At 36.2% G+C, this 16606-nt stretch overlaps 1 protein-coding gene across 4 annotated transcripts in view; it reads left to right on the plus strand.

Moving 5' to 3' along the window:
- The window catches only part of gig (TSC complex subunit tuberin), a 943661-nt gene that overhangs the window by 397654 nt on the left and 529401 nt on the right, over positions 1–16606 (plus strand). For 3 of the 4 annotated variants that reach the window (XM_090415521.1, XM_090415523.1, XM_090415524.1), the window contains exon 19: positions 7065–7184. The exons of the other annotated variant lie outside the window; for it this stretch is intronic. In XM_090415521.1, coding sequence (XP_090271647.1) covers positions 7065–7184 — 120 coding nt within the window. The remainder of the gene's footprint in view (positions 1–7064; positions 7185–16606) is intronic. 4 annotated transcript variants of the gene reach the window in all.

Below are 16606 nucleotides of genomic sequence, written 5' to 3' on the forward strand. Positions count from 1 at the left end.
ATCAATGACTGGAAACCACAAATATGAGAGTTCTGAGAGAGATTAGTGGAATATGGCATCATTGGCAGTGTCATTATTAAAATTGAAGATATTAGGAACGAACTTGATATTCTTAGTGTTCAGAGTATGTGACCAGAGTTAACCTCATGTATTATTGTATCAATATGTTTGTATATTATATCTAGAAAGAACTTTGTAAGTTTTTCAGTATATAATGTAGACTGTGGTTTATGCTGTGGCCGGAACTTCCAAGGCAAACAAAAATTTTTCATAAATCCTATGAATACTTAGCAACAAGCAGCTACAATAAACGTTCAAAGAAAATCAAATCAGTAACCTCAGAATATGCTTTCAGAAAAAGATTGAGACTACCTCATGGAACTAAATAATGGTGACCTTTATTTTAAATGTATATTATAAGAGATCACTATAACTTACATATCATGTCCAGTTATGATTCTAATATGTTAACAAATATATACCATGTTCTGTGAGCACTCATAGATACAACCACTCAATTTTGCAGTGACTGTATCGAGCTAATTTATTTTGTAGTAACCAGTACAGCTGTGGCCCTTGGTTACAGACATAAAAAAGCTGTAAAAACTCACTAAACATTTTTATAAACTACAAAAACTATCTGATAATGTATTTTATCAGATAGTTTTATCATTATTTGATTTATATCACTATTTGTATATATAAAGAAAATATTTTTATCTATAACAAAATAATCAGCCAAAAAAAACCCAGAAAATATGATAGTAATACTTGAATTGTATATTTATAAATATTACGTATATGTGATAAGAATAATAAACTTTGTATTGTGTTGTAAATATTGTTACACTATCAATCCACCGAGATCTAGGTGGATTGATACAGTTAGAAGAGTTTTAGAAGAACTGAAATATAACATCTAGCAGTATTAGTCTTAACAGATTACAGATTAATTTGAAGGAAAGTTGTCAATATACCTCCCCCCCCCCCCCCAACTTACACTCTCCTTATACAGCTTTTAGGGATGGCCTCCTGTTCTTCTCCTGTCTCCACTCATTCTGTGAAAATATTTATCCTATTCATCCACATTAATCTGATAATTATCCCTTACCAATACATGTCTGAATCATATCCCTCCCTCTTTCTTCTCCTACCCTCCAGATTCTGCAAATTGTGTTTCCTTATGGTGACACTGATGGAGTAAGTGTGTTTCAGAACATAGAATATTGTGGTTGGTATCCCACAATATGCAAGGCCAGATTTCTTAGGTTTCTCATTGATGATGTAGGACTGTATTATTGCATTCTTTTTTCCACTGAATGCCCAGTTTGTCCAAAATAAGAGCGGTGACAAGTCACGTGGAATTTAGAAGAGCCAGAGTGGAGCATTTATCTTTAGACAATGAGAACAATGATGACAGTTTATCAAATGGAATGAACATAGTTATTAGATTATATTTATCTAATTGTAGAGATTAATTCCTAGATACCACAAGTGTATGTTGTAAGGATGCTATTAAAACTAATTATTTCCAATATTAAACCACACACAGAGAGATGTCAAATAGAAACTGTTTTAACTCGACTAGTTAGTGAAAACATTTTTGTACTTCATCAGGAAATAGCATGAATAAATTAAAAAACTGGAAGGAAAATAATAACAGTTAACATTTTTAGTGAAAAATATTTGAAAATGTTTCAACAATGAAAAGCGTGCATTTGCTGTTATACTGGCTGCTGGTTTGTGGATTGCTGCATTCGACTGGCAAATGTGTCATGATGGATTAAGGAGGACCAGACTTGATATAAAATCATCCTTTTTTTTTCTTTGTTATAGTATAGAGGATGCTTCATCATTTCTGCTGATTTTTTGAAAGCTCTTGAGTAAAAGCAGTAAACAATGTGGAGCATTTTCTGTTTGCCACTCTACTATGTTAGAATGGCAAACAATGGAGGCTGATCCTGATTTTGTGAGGTGTACTTTAAGAAGAGATGGAATTGTACTGGCCCTACTCCTCTCTTGAGATGATAGCAATGGAGCAGAAGGTGTGGGGTATTTCCTGCTCTTGCGGGTTCTTCTAACATAGATATCTACAGTCTCATCACTAGTTCTTTTTAGGATGGTAATTTATGATGTGATCTGATCGCAGCTATTGTCCTCCTATGCAGAACCTCTGCCAAAGCCTCATTGATATGAGCTATATCTATAGGCTTCACAGAAAGCAAGATTCCTCTTCAACAGTGTACCGTGCCATTGCACGTTCAATGCAAATTTCAGCAAAACAATAACAGGATGTTTTGCATGGCAGCAAACATCAAGACCAATAGAGGTAATAAAGTCTCACCAACATTCTGGGTAGACAGTGTCTTTGAGATGATGTTCCTAGTTGGATTAAGATATTTTGATAGTTGGATGCTAAGAACAATGTTAGCTGCAGAATGTTCCTCTTCAGTAGTCCGTGATGCATTTTTCCTGCTTAGTATAAACTTTAGCAGTAGCAGCATTGGAATGTTTTGGATCTTTTTATAATTCCATCTGAATTAATCTAATAACATATTTTCACTAACAAATGTCTCTATCATGTCATCTCTTTTCCTCCTATCCATCATACTCTGCAATCCACATTTTTTCAACCTCTCTTTCACTCTCTCCATTGCCACTATCAGAGTCCTGATATTGTCTCTGGATCCTCTTCAATATTTCTACAACACATTGAAAACCATTTGACCAAATCTGAGCACAGTAGTCCAGATATGTTTGACCAGTGCTTTACAGTGGCACAGCCACCTCCTTATCCCTGAATGTTAGAGTACTTCGTTTCATAGTGGCACTGCGATGTGCAGTCTTTGCAACACTTGCAATATGCCCTCTCAATTTCAGTCTGCTGTCAACCATCACTCCCAAGTCTCGAATCTCATTTACTTCCTACAGTACACCACTATCAGTGTAGTACACAGGCTTATATTTCAGCACTCCAAAATGCAACACTTTACACTTATTAGTATTAAAACTACAATCCAAACTTCTTTGTCCAAATCAAAAGTCTATTCAAATCTTCCTGAAGGGATTTAATATCAGCTGTGCTACTTATAATTCTCCCCTACTTTGCATCATCAGCAAACAACTGAAGATCCCCAGTCAGTCTGTCTGCATAATATATCATTTACAAGCAAGTCAAACAGCAAGGGCCCAAGAACAGAACCCTGGGGCATGCCACTGGTTACCCTCCTTTTATGAGACACTTCTCCATCATACACCATTTGCTGGTATCATTCAGAGAGCCAATCTCTGATCCATCTATTCCTATCATCTGTAACTTGTACACCAACTTATGTGATAATCTATCAAGCGTCTTTGCAAAGTCCAAGAATATCACTGTATGTGACTCTCCCTTATCACTTATCGCTTGTCACCTTGTCATAAAATGCAAGTAAATTGTAAAAACAAGACCTACCCTTTACAAATCCATGCTGATTATCATAAAGAATGCTATGTCCATCAACCCAATCTTGTATTCCTAATGAATCTCTCCAACACTTTACTGCAGTTATATAGACTGGTGCATAATTGGAAATCAGTGTCCTAGAACCATGCTTGTGGAGTTATACTATAATAAATTTAGTTTAATCCTTTATCCAAGTGTGAGCAAACAAAGTTTGCGCCTGAAAATATCTTCAGGACTGAGGAAAGGTAGTGCAACACCAGACAATTTGGAGCAAAGGCGGACCAAGCTATCATCACTCTTATCTCAGTATCTCCCATTATGCAAAACACATCTCCTTGCGGATATGTATAATGTTATGCATTAAGGGAAGGGCCACTACCCAGACCAGTTTCGACCTTTATTGAGGTCTCGTCAGTGGGAGCTATACTATTTGCTATTTTGGAGTGATACTATTTTGCCTTCTTTTCATAGGAACCTTACCCAGTGCAAGACTAGGATGTTGGAGGATTGGGGGGGGGGGAGCAGTTGAGATTTCCTCAGAAAAACTTCAAAAATTATTTTCAACTAACAGAAAATATCAGTATATATTGGAACAAAATCAAGTATTTAACATGGTACCGTGTAGACCTGTTATATTTTTATGTAAAGTAATAATGTTTTGTAGGTGATAATTAAGTAACTAAGGGCTAAATTAATAAATAGTAAATAATGCAAAAAATTAAATTGCCTCTTTTTTTTTTTTATTAAATAAGAAAATGAAATTTATAGTAAAATACGTAACAGGTACCTCAAAATTTAATTGTTTGTTGCATCTGCAGTCCCACCAGTTTCTGTTTGTGCTGGAATTTTGCTGTAGTGGCTGATTCAATTGTCATCATCTTGTCTGTTATATACTTTTCAGAAGAATGTGTCATTTTTTAAATATATATATATATATATATATAGGGTGTTCGGGATAAATTTGACAGTTTCGTAAGGAAAAAGAAAATCTTCTTTGTATCTATTAAATTTAATGAATTGACAAAAAAACATTACAGGCAGAGTTAATTACAATACTATCAACAAGATTTACTCAAAATAACCACCATTAGCATCGATCACAGCTTCAATTCTGCTTCGGAACCTCGAACAAGCTGATGCTACAGTCTCCCTGGGAAGGGCCGCAAAAACTGTTTTAATTTTATCCATTAACTGGGCTTTTGTATTACTGGAAGTGCGATTGGTGTCTTTTTCAACTGCGCCCCATACAAAATAATCCATGGGGTTAAGGTCTGGGGAGTTTGGAGGCCAAACATTTGGACTGGTGAAGTCGTAGAAATTTTCAGACAACCATTTTTGACTTTTCCCAGAGGTGTGGCAAGGGGCCGAATCCTGCTGCCATACATACGGCCTACCATTGGCTACCCTTGTTATCCAGGGCTTGACTACAGTTAGCAACTCCACGAACAAAGCCCGAATTCCAATGCCAGGGTTCTTCAACACCTGTTCCTGCAGATTTGCGAGGAATTCTGCTGTACGAACGCAATCAGATCGTCTGCTTGGGATCTTTCTTCTTGCTACATCCTCGTAGTCACCATTGCAAGTCTCTAGTTCATGCCTGATTGTTTTTACTGTATTCAGGGAGCATTGGGCAGCAGTCGTAATATCCTTATTTTGATGGCGGGCACGAATCATCATGATACAAGTTATTCTCTTCCATGATTCAGGTGGGTTCCAGCTATCCATCCTTTCTGACATCTTGTATATGAATGAAGAAGGGTCCAAACTTTTAAATGAAGAGAAATGTGTGTTAATACATGTAACTTACGGAAAAATATAATTAATTATAAATATGTCAAATTTATCCCGAACACCCTGTATATATATATATATATTTTTTTTTTTTTTTAATTTATTAATTTTTTTAATGCACAAACTCATGAAAATCATCACACTTCAGTCCTTTTAAAGAGATTTTTTATAATTATCATTGATTTTACTATGTCGATATGTAACCAAGTTTTCTTCTTGAAAAATTCACTAAAGAGAATGCTTTTTATTGAATTAGTGGAAACTAGGCAGTGTTAAATTCAGCAGCATTTTCATATTCTAAAAAGAATGTGTTTCAAAAGTGCTGGACAATTTCTTTCTGTTTATCACTAACAAGGCTAACAATCTTTCCAAAATGTAATTTTTCTGTGAGTATAACTTTTCAGGTAGTAGTCATCATCAGCAGCTTTCTTCAGTCCATTGCGGGATTAATGCCTCTCTATGCTTCTTCTGTTTGGCTGCTCTTGTGTATTTTTCCACCATAAATGCCATAGCATCTTGTTTTTGTCCCATCTTACCACTGATCTACCTGGCTTCTGATAACCAGTTCTTGCTGTCTATTTGGTTGTTCTCTTTGTCCATCTGTTGTCAGACATTCTCATCACATGTCCTGCTTAGTGCCATTAGTTGCCTTTAATTAGTAAGGCAATGCCCATCATCTTTGTTTGCTTCCTTATCCAAGTATTATTCATATAACCAGGGAATAACCTGGTTATTCCCCAAATGGCTCTTTCCATGTTTCTTTGTGTTGTTTTCAGATAGTAGTAGAATTCCTTAAATAAATTATCTTAGTCCATAACCTATGCTAAATTAAAGGCAAAATATTCTTAATTTTGTTTTACTTTAATTTTGTTCATAAAGATTTCAATTTCCACACTTAATCAAATTCTGATGCATCTTGTCATTCATTTGCCTGAATCAGATGAAAAGAGTTTATTTACATTGACTGTGTCAGAAATGTATTAATATAAGCAAAAGCAGATTTTCAAAAAAAAATATAATAATAATATGATCAGCTATTTATTGATGAAAGAAAATTATAATTTTAGTTCTTAAAAAAAGTAACTGACTTTTTCCTTTGAAAGTACTTTTTCTAAAACTTTTTCAAAGGAACAAGGAAAATGCCAGTTTTACCTTAGCAAGCAATAATGATAATCAACATTGTGTCCTAATATAGTTTTATATTCTTCATCACCAAAGCTGCAACACAATTTTAGTTGTACATATCTTAGGGTATAAATATGAAAACAATAATTTTTTGTGAATATTGCTATAATAATAAAAATACTGTGCTGTAGTGTGCAGTGCAACAGCAATATGTTGGCTCTTACACTTAAAGAAAATAGTAAATAACATTTTGCTAATAGAAATAACTTAAGTTATCAGAATATAAAAATACCCTTTATTTCTTCAACAGTTGTTTTGTGTTTTATGAATGTTATATGAAAACAATTCATCTTTGAAATCAGATATCAAAAATGGGACATATTGGCATCCTGAAAGCATGTCTGGAGAAAATCAGAGCAGTTTTTTTTTTTAAACGCAACAGGTGGGCACCCTGCATTTGATAGACAAGAAACAAAAACATTGGCATTATATGCACATGATAAAAATTAAATACATAGAACTAATGCTAATATGAATGATTAGCATTCATATTAGCATTAGCTTTACATTTAGCATTATTCATAATATAGAGTAATATTAAAAGCATAGTTATTTAATATGATCTCTTGTTATTGCACTATGAGTTATTTTTATTAATTATTGTACCATAATTGTTATTAATGAATAATATTTCATTTGGTAGAAAAAACTCCATTTGCTTCCATCAAACCATGCTCTCCGTGTATTTAAAATGTTAATTAGTCATATTCAGGCTCATTATAATTCATCGGTGATTGAAGAATCGGGCACTATTTGTAAAAGTGTAAGTAATTTTTATAAAAGTGTTATAGTATTTTATTTTGCTATTTTATTTTGTTTAGACATCCTATTTCATTGATAATTTAATTTACAACAAAAAATATCATCATCATCAAATTCCTGACATGTACCCTCAAGGTGTGTACACGATATGCTAGTAACACATACAAAAATTTACCTCCTCCTAAAACTAGGAAATATTATAAAGTGTAAAAAAACTTTACAACTATTATAATACAGCTATATCGCCTGCTTCAGTTTACAACTTAAAACTTTACAACTTTTTAAATGTATTCTGTTCAAAAGAAAGATCCGGGTCCATATTGGCAGAAAAAGGGGCAGGCCCAGATTTCTTCACAGTCTTCCTCAGGGCTCTGTGTTATCCCCTATACTTTTTAACATCTACATGTATGATCTACCTCATACCAGATCAAGCAAGTATATGTACGCCGATGACCTAGCGATCTTACATCATTCCATCTCCTTTACCAACCTAGAATCAACCTTGAATACAGACCTGAACACCCTGGAAGAGTACTTCAAGCCAAATCCAACGAAAACAGTGTCCTCAGAATGAGGCCTTGAATTGGCCTTCCAGCCTGGAAAATGTGTAGTTGGTATGGTGGTGGTGGCAGTGGTTATGGAGGAAACAGAAGATTATGGTCCCATCTCACCATGAAGACGTTATCCTCGTAGTCACTCTGATAGTCCTCGTCATAGTGTCAGCAGAACTCCTCCTCATGTTAGAAGATGATGATACAATGTGAAATGGGTCTCCTCTAATGGATCAAGTTTTCTCACACAAGACACAACTGCTCTCTATTTAAACTTCAGATACAGGTACATTTATGTTGTGAAGTGTTGTGAGAACATGCAGCCTTGTCATACTTGTTGCAGCAGGACGATAATTGTCCCTGGCTTGATTATGACAAGTTACTTTTGCTTTTTTTTTTAAAAAAAAAGGAAAGGCTTAGAAAGCAGGTTGTGCCTTTTTTGTAATGAACTTTTATATGTTAAGATTTTCATCATTTGTTTCTGGAAATTGTGATTGTACTTTTCACTTACCAGTTTCATGTAGCCATAAGCATAAATAAATAAATTACTAACTTCCTATTTAAAATTTTCCTCCAAATCAATCTGTTGCCAGTCAAGACTCCAACATTGTGATATCTTATATTTCTATCTTCTAAGGCACTTTTTACCATATCAATCCACCTATATCTTGGTCTTCCTCTGGGTCTTTTTCCTGCAAAAACTGGAAGAGAACACTTGTTTTTGATAATCTTTCTTCTTCCATTCTGTTTAAGTGACCATACTACCTTAGATTAGCTCTGCTAACACATTTCTGGATGCCAACAATGTCAAGTTCTTTCCTAATATCCTCATTTTTAATATTATGTTGCCATTGATGCCATTTGTTCATGCTCCTAATCTTTCTCAGGACTCTCAAATCTGTGGTCTTTGGTCAAGCGTTTTACTTCTAACCCAGCTCTCAGATCCATCATCATCATCATCAAATTCCTGACATGTACCCTTAAGGAGTGTACAGGATATGATAGTACTACGTGAAAAATTTACATCATTACTAACTTCCTAAGTACAATTTTCCTCCAAATCAGTCTGTTACTTGTCAAGACTACAACATTATTTAATTACTAAATCATTTAAGGAATTGAACAACATAGATATGAATATAAATTAAATTACACTTTAATAAATATTTCCGAAATTTCGGCAGCGTCACGTTGCCATCTTCAAATGGAACTTACAAAAAAAGGCACATGCACGTAGGCACTACAACACAGTAACTGAGAATGAAGAGATGAAACTATTGTTCTCCTAAAAGCCCTGATGGTGCCTTCTAGCGGGCTATGTGTTCTTGGCCGTTGGGGTGAAAGTCTGCTGATGTAAGCCTCCCAAATTTGGGGCATTCGCTTACAACCAAATTTGTTGAGGTTTGGAGAGTTTAGAAATACACTTTTATTAATACAGACCAGTATTTTACAAATAAACATTTATTAAAACCTACCAGTTTCGCCAGCAAACTGTCTGGCTTTTTCAAGGTATTACGGAGATATGAAAGTAAATGCAAATTAAAAGGAACATAAAAAACGTTGTAAACCAAACTAGTATCTATGGTTACACGTTTCGCGTGACAGAGATGGCTTATTGTTCTTATTCATTATCACGCATGCGCGTTTGTTGTAGACTTGCAATGTGATTACTGGCCAGCTGCAGTTCAGATTGACTGAGAGAGAGGATCAAGTTTTTCCACGAACTGTTGAGAATTATATCCTGATTTCTGTTGAGGTTTCCGCCGGTTATTAGTACTATTGTGGCTTCCTTAAAAACACTTGTGATGGTTTGAAGTATAGTGAAGATATCTTTCAGTATATACTTCAAACCATCACAAGTCACACAAACTGAGTATTATCCACATGTTGAAACATAGAGCCAAAAAGTTTATATCAGAAGAGGAGGATACACAGAATGAACTCTCACTAATAGCCAACACATTATCACAAAATGGATACCCTCAAAACATCATCAAAAAATATCTATACAATGACAACCCCAGACAAGAAGAATCCCACCGTCAGCACGTTTCTACTGTAGTGATACCTTTCATCAAGTCAATTTCTTATCAAATAGCAAGAATACTAAGAGCCAACAACATCAGAGTGGTCTTCAAACCAACCACCAACATCAGACAAGTTTTAGGATCTCCAAAAGATAAAGTTCCTTTCTACAAATATCCAGGAGTATATTACATTCCCTGCTCCTGTGGTCTTGCCTACATTGGACAAACTTCACGAAGTTTAGAAATTAGACAAAAAGAACATGTTGGTGACGTAAACCACAACAGAAGCATTTCTTCCGGCTTAGCACATCATTTCTGCACGTCTAACCACACGATAGATTGGCAAAACAGCTCCATGCCATATCTCGATGACGACTACAGGCATCGTGTTTTTAAGGAAGCCACAATAGTACTAATAACCGGCGGAAACCTCAACAGAAATCAGGGTATAATTCTCAACAGTTCGTGGAAAAACTTGATCCTCTCTCTGTCAATCTGAACTGCAGCTGGCCAGTAATCACATTGCAAGTCTACAACAAACGCGCATGCGTGATAATGAATAAGAACAATAAGCCATCTCTGTCACGCGAAACGTGTAACCATAGATACTAGTTTGGTTTACAACGTTTTTTATGTTCCTTTTAATTTGCATTTACTTTCATATCTCCGTAATACCTTGAAAAAGCCAGACAGTTTGCTGGCGAAACTGGTAGGTTTTAATAAATGTTTATTTGTAAAATACTGGTCTGTATTAATAAAAGTGTATTTCTATCTATAAAAACGACCAAAAATGTATACCTTGAATAGTTTGGAGAGTTTCTTAGGGCTGAGGCTGATTCCATAAATAGTCTTTCAAATTTGTATTTGTTACGGTGTATTACTGTAGCTTTCTTTCACCGTATTCTGTGGCATGTATCCAAAGCATGGTCTGCAAGACCAGAATGGCTGTACTTGTGAAAACAGATGTAGTCCTTGTGTTCAGAAATTCTGATATTCGCTGTCCTGCCTGTTTGGCCAAATTTAGACAGTTTACAGCTGCAAGGGCCAATTTCTTTATCGAGACCTTTGAAGAAAAAGCCTTAGCCTCTTCCCCACAAAACCAACCATATGGCTTCGCTATGTTGATGATGTGTTCACTATTTGGCCACATGGCTCTGAAACACTCCTTTCCTTCTTAACACACTTAAACAACCAACACCCCAGAATCAAGTTCACCTGGAAAAAGAGGAAAACAACAGCCTCTCTTTCCTAGACACACTAGTCACCCGCCAGCCTGATGGAACCTTGGTTTTCTCAGTTTATAGAAAAATCACCCATACAGGCAGATACATTCACCAACAACCCCCCCCCCCCACCACCACCTCACAACAACATGGAGTGGTGAAAACACTATACAACAGGGCTAAACTAATCTGTTCTAACGACATGGCCCTAAACACTGAATTAAATCACATCCTCAACACTTTCTCAGCCAATGGCTACCCCCCAAAAAAAATCCAAAAAATATTAAACCTACAAACCGCAGCCGCTTCCCCACTCCACAACAAGAATTACTCTAAATCCATCACCATTCCCTACATCCGAGGCACCTCCAAAGTAAAATTACCAAAATCTTAAAAAAACATGACCTGACCTGTTACAGGCCATACAGAAAATTAGCATCCCTTATCTGCTCTACGAAAGACCAACCACTTCCCTTAGATCTACCTGGTGTATACCAGGTCCCTTGCAGCTGTAAACTGTCTTACATTGGCCAAACATGCAAGACAGCGAATATCAGAATTTCTGAACACAAGGACTACATCCGTTTTCACAAGACAACCATTCTGGTCTTGCAGACCATGCTCTGGATACACGCCACAGAATAACGGTGCAAGAAAGCTACAGTAATGCACCATAGCAAATACAAATTCGAAAGACTATTTATGGAATCAGCCTCAACCCTAAGAAACTCTCCAAACCTCAACAAATTTGGTTGTATGTGACTGCCCCAAATTTGGGAGGCTTACATCAGCAGACCTTCAGCCCAACGGCCAAGAACACCTACTTAGCCCGCTAGAGGGCACCATCAGGACTTTTAGGAGAACAATAGCTTCATCTCTTCATTCTCAGTTACTGTGTTGTAGTGGCTATGTGCACGTGCCTTTTTTTGTAAGTTCCTTTTGAAGATGGCAAAGTGACGTTGCCGAAATATGGGAAATATTTATTAAAGTGTAATTTAATTTATATTCGTATCTACGTTGTTCAATTCCTTAAGTGATTTAATAATGCATAACCAACGTATAAGCCTGTCTGCAAGAATTATCAGGTCTTATATTTCTATCGTCTAAGGCACTTTGTACCGTATCAATCCACCTATATTTTGGTCTTCCTCTGGATCATTTTCCTGCAGATCTGGCAGAGAACACTTGTTTTACTAATCTTTCCTCGCCCATTCTGTTTAAGTGACCATATCACCTGAGATTAGCTCTGCTAACATTCCTGGTTGCTAACAATGTCAAGTTCTTTCCTAATATCCTCATTTTTAATATGATATTGCCATTGATGCCATCTGTTCATGCCTCTAATCTTTCTCAGGACTATCATATCTGCAGTCTCTAGTCTTTGGTCAAGTGTTTTACTTCTGACCCAGCTCTCAGATCCATAAGTTAAAACTGGTTTGAACACTGTCTTGTATACAGCTAATTTAGTGTTCTGACTAATTTCTCTCTTATTCCATATGAATTTATTCAATTGACTTCCTACCATACCAGCTTTTTTGATTCTGTTGTCTATTTCCATATTTAATTTACCGTCTTCACTAAAAATCGTGCCTAAGTAACTGAAATGTTTTACTTGTTCCACAGGTTCCCCGTTCACAACACAGTTGACATTTTCAACAATTCTACCTATTTTTATTGTATTTTTTTTTTTAATGCTGATCTTCACACCATATCTATTACAGCAGTTATTCAATTTAGTCAATGAATCTTGCAAACTTGTAGCGGATTTATTTAGAAGTATAACATCGTCCTCATAAAGCAAAGAGCTGACATTAACATCTCCAATTCTGATATCATGTTTAATATCACTTTCCTTCATAATGTGATCCATATAGATAATGAATAACAGAGGGGATAATGTACATCCTTGTCTCACACCAGATTATTATTATTACGGGTATCTCCATGGAGTCAGTAGACTCATCGCGGCAGACCCAAACTAGCAAAACAATATCTGTCATATCTCTTCTTGAATTCATTTACAGACGAAGAGCTCACAACTAAGTCAGGCAATGAATTCTCATTGCCTGACTTATTCACCACCCTCCAGGCAAAAAACCTTGTTCTGACACCTTTGTTAACCACACTCTTCTTTAATTTCCAGAGATGACCTCTTGTTCTTCCATCACTATCACACAGCTGAAACATTTCCCCTGCATCAATCCTATAAAAACCTTTTAGTAATTTGAATGTTTCTATCATATCCCCTCTTCTTCGCCTATCAACCAATCTCTGCAATCCACAAGCTCTCAATCTATCAATGTAGGGAGCATTTTTTATATCACTCACCAACTTGGTCACTCTTCTCTGAACCCTCTCCACAGCCTCCTCATCTCCAAGGAATCCAGGTGACCAGACCTGAGCACAGTAATCCAAATGTGGAAGTATCAATGCTTTATAAAGGGGAATAATAACCTCTTTATCTTTGGATGTCAGTGTGTTCCTCAACAACCAAGTAATCCTATGTGCAATCTTAGACACCTTAGCAATGTGTCCTCTGAACTTCATCTCCCTATCTACCAATACCCCTATGTCCCTAGCCTCATCAATCTCTTGGAGTACCTTTCCATCGATGTAGTACACAGCTGGTAATCTTTTAATCCCAAAATGCATGACTTTACACTTTTCCACATTGAACTGACATCCATTTTCTTTTGCCCATTTTACCAGCTTATTTAAATCCTCCTGCAAACTTTCAACATCAGCTTGATTTTTTTATTGCACTACACAACTTTGCATCATCAGCAAACAACTGAATATCTCCCTTTAAGCCGTTTCCTATATCATTTATATACAAATTAAACAACATTGGCCCAAGCACAGAGCCCTGAGGCACACCACTGGTTACCTGCCTCATTCTGGACTCGGCTCCTCCATACACTACCTTATGGTATCTCTCCCTGAGCCATTCTCCTATCCATATCACCAATTTAATATCCATTCCCATCTGCTCCAATTTGCGTAACAGTGTTCTATGGGGTATCCTGTCAAAAGCCTTAGCAAAATCCAGAAGTACCACTGTGTAGCCAGTTCCTTTGTCCAACTCAGATGTTATTCTATTATGAATAGTTAATAGATTGCTAAGGCAGGATCTACCTTTAACAAAACCATGTTGGCCTCTATAGAGTATCATATCCTGATCCACCCATTCTTGAATTTTGTCTTTAACCAACTTTTCCAATACTTTTACCACTACTCCTGAGATGGTGATTGGTCTGTAATTCAATACCGCAGTTTTAGAGCCACCCTTATGCAAAGGAACCACTTTGCCTAACTTCCACTCCCTAGGGACCATACCAGAGTTCAAACTTAAATTAAATATCCAGGTAAGAGGGGTTGACAATTCATTTGCACATTCACGCAACACGCGAGCTGATATTCCATCTAAGCCTACCGCAGTGTTTGTATTTAAGTTTTGCAATAGATTTAACATTAAACCATCTTCCTGTACTTCCTTCAATTTTAACTGCTGACTTACAACTCAAATAAAGACTAAGTATTGCTTGGTATAATGCCCCATTGACACCATATAACTGTAGCATATTGAATAGCTTCTCTCTTGGCACTTTGTAATATGCCTTTTCCAGATCGACAAAACTTAAATACAGATCTTTGTTATATTCCCATGCTTTCTCAACTATTTATCATAAAGTGAGGATCTGATCCTGACAGCCTTTATTTGGCCTGAATCCAGCTTGTTCTTCACCAAGCTTTTTTTTCCACAATTCTTCTCAACTGTTTCTCAAGTATACTTGCATAGATCTTGCTAGGAACACTCAGTAGGGAAATACCTCTGTAATTCTCACATTCAGTTTTATTTCCGTTTTATATATATGGGTACTATTAGAGCTCTACTCCAATCATCAGGAATTCGTCCCTCTGTCCAGACTTTCTGAACTATGCAGTGCAGCCACTGTAAGACTTTTATACCACCATACTTCAGCATTTCTGATCGAATATCATCTACTCCTGCTGCCTTTCCACATTTAAGCCTTTGATGGCTTTTTCTATGTCAAGTATGGATATGTATTCCTGACTATATGACTGTCGTGTTTTTTACCACTGTGCTATAACTGCTTGTTTCATTTAGCAATTTTTCGAAGTAATTACTCCATACTTCAAGGATATCTTTTCTCCCGTTTTCATGTTACATTTATCATTTCTAACTGCTTTTGCTGTACTCTTTCCTCCATTTCTAAGCTGCTTCAACAAGCTTAGAAATAGAGGAAAGAGTGCTGTAATTATTTGTTTCTTGTATCATCAGCCAATATACAAAATGATGGTACAACAAACAAAAAATATATATTTTGTAAATTTGTAAAAGGATTGTAGTTTTCTTATCTTCAAATTTATATTTGTGATTGTTATAAAAATCTTTCTATGTCATGATGACCATTAAACCTAAAATCAAAAAAGATTATAGTTTTTTATTAAAAGCTGTTAAAATTGAAATATTTTGTTTATATCAATAGATGAAACACTGAATTGCAAAATGGTTTATTGGCTAAATAGTTAATCTCTGCTTTGTAACCAAGAGGTTGTGAATTTGACATCATAATGTGGTAAAGATGCTTGTGATAGCCTCTAGGTGGGAAATAATCACGAAGGTGGAATTTTCAGCTAAGAAGATGTATATGTGGAACCACAAAGGGTAACTATGACAAGCTCAGGATACAACTTGAAGCAGTGCCGTGGTAAAAAATTTTGCAATATGTCATCTGAACTTAAAACTTTCTATCTGCCATCACCTCAAAGTTTCTTTGTTTCCTCCAGTTCTTTCGTCTTCATGTGAGGCACCTGTTTGTGAAGGAGGGGACTTCTCATTAATGTTACTGGCCCTTTTCATTCTCCCTCTGTTTCTTTGCCTTTCTCTCCATAATCTTTGTTCACTTCCTGTTTCTTTATTATCCTGTCTTCCAGACCATCTTCATTGAGATCCAGTGCCTTGCTACTGTTTGCCATGTAGTTTGACCTGTGGATATCTGTAAAGTAGAGGTGGGGGGAAATCCTGGTAGTTTGGCACTACTTTAGCCCCTGCTTCAACAAGATAGTAGTCCTGTATGGCCTAGATAGGATCAGTCAGCTGGTGGGCTTGTCTGCAAGTGTCAATGGTGTTGCTGTAAATATCCTTCCCCATGGTCTAGGGACAGGTCTGAGGCTTACTGTGGTACTTGTTTAGCATCCAGGGTGGCCTGATGTTCCACTCCTGAGGACATTCATTGTTGCTGGAAAGTGAATTAAACTCATCCTGAGAATGAATGATTTTTCACCCTCTTGTTCCAATGTTCAGAAATCATAGAAACATCAACAGAAAATCAAAATATGAAACAAAAAACGTCAGAAGCTGCAACACATATATCACATTTCTTAATCCTGTATTCAACAGGGGAATGTGCACTTTGAAAAATGTCATTCTTTATCCTGAAGGGTTTGGAAGGATCTCCAAAATCTCTAGAGTGCATTCAAAAATATTGAAGCTGCAACAGTAGCACGATCAGAAAAATTACCCCCCTCCCCTCCCACTTTTCTAGAGATGTAACATAAGAATGGGACCTATTTGATTTTTCTGATAATGTGATCCAC

This window comes from Typopeltis vanoorti, chromosome 3, assembly GCF_054136105.1.
Source record: "Typopeltis vanoorti isolate ZY-2024b chromosome 3, IOZ_Tvanoo_1.0, whole genome shotgun sequence".
In the NCBI taxonomy this organism is placed as follows: Eukaryota; Metazoa; Arthropoda; class Arachnida; order Uropygi; family Thelyphonidae; genus Typopeltis; species Typopeltis vanoorti.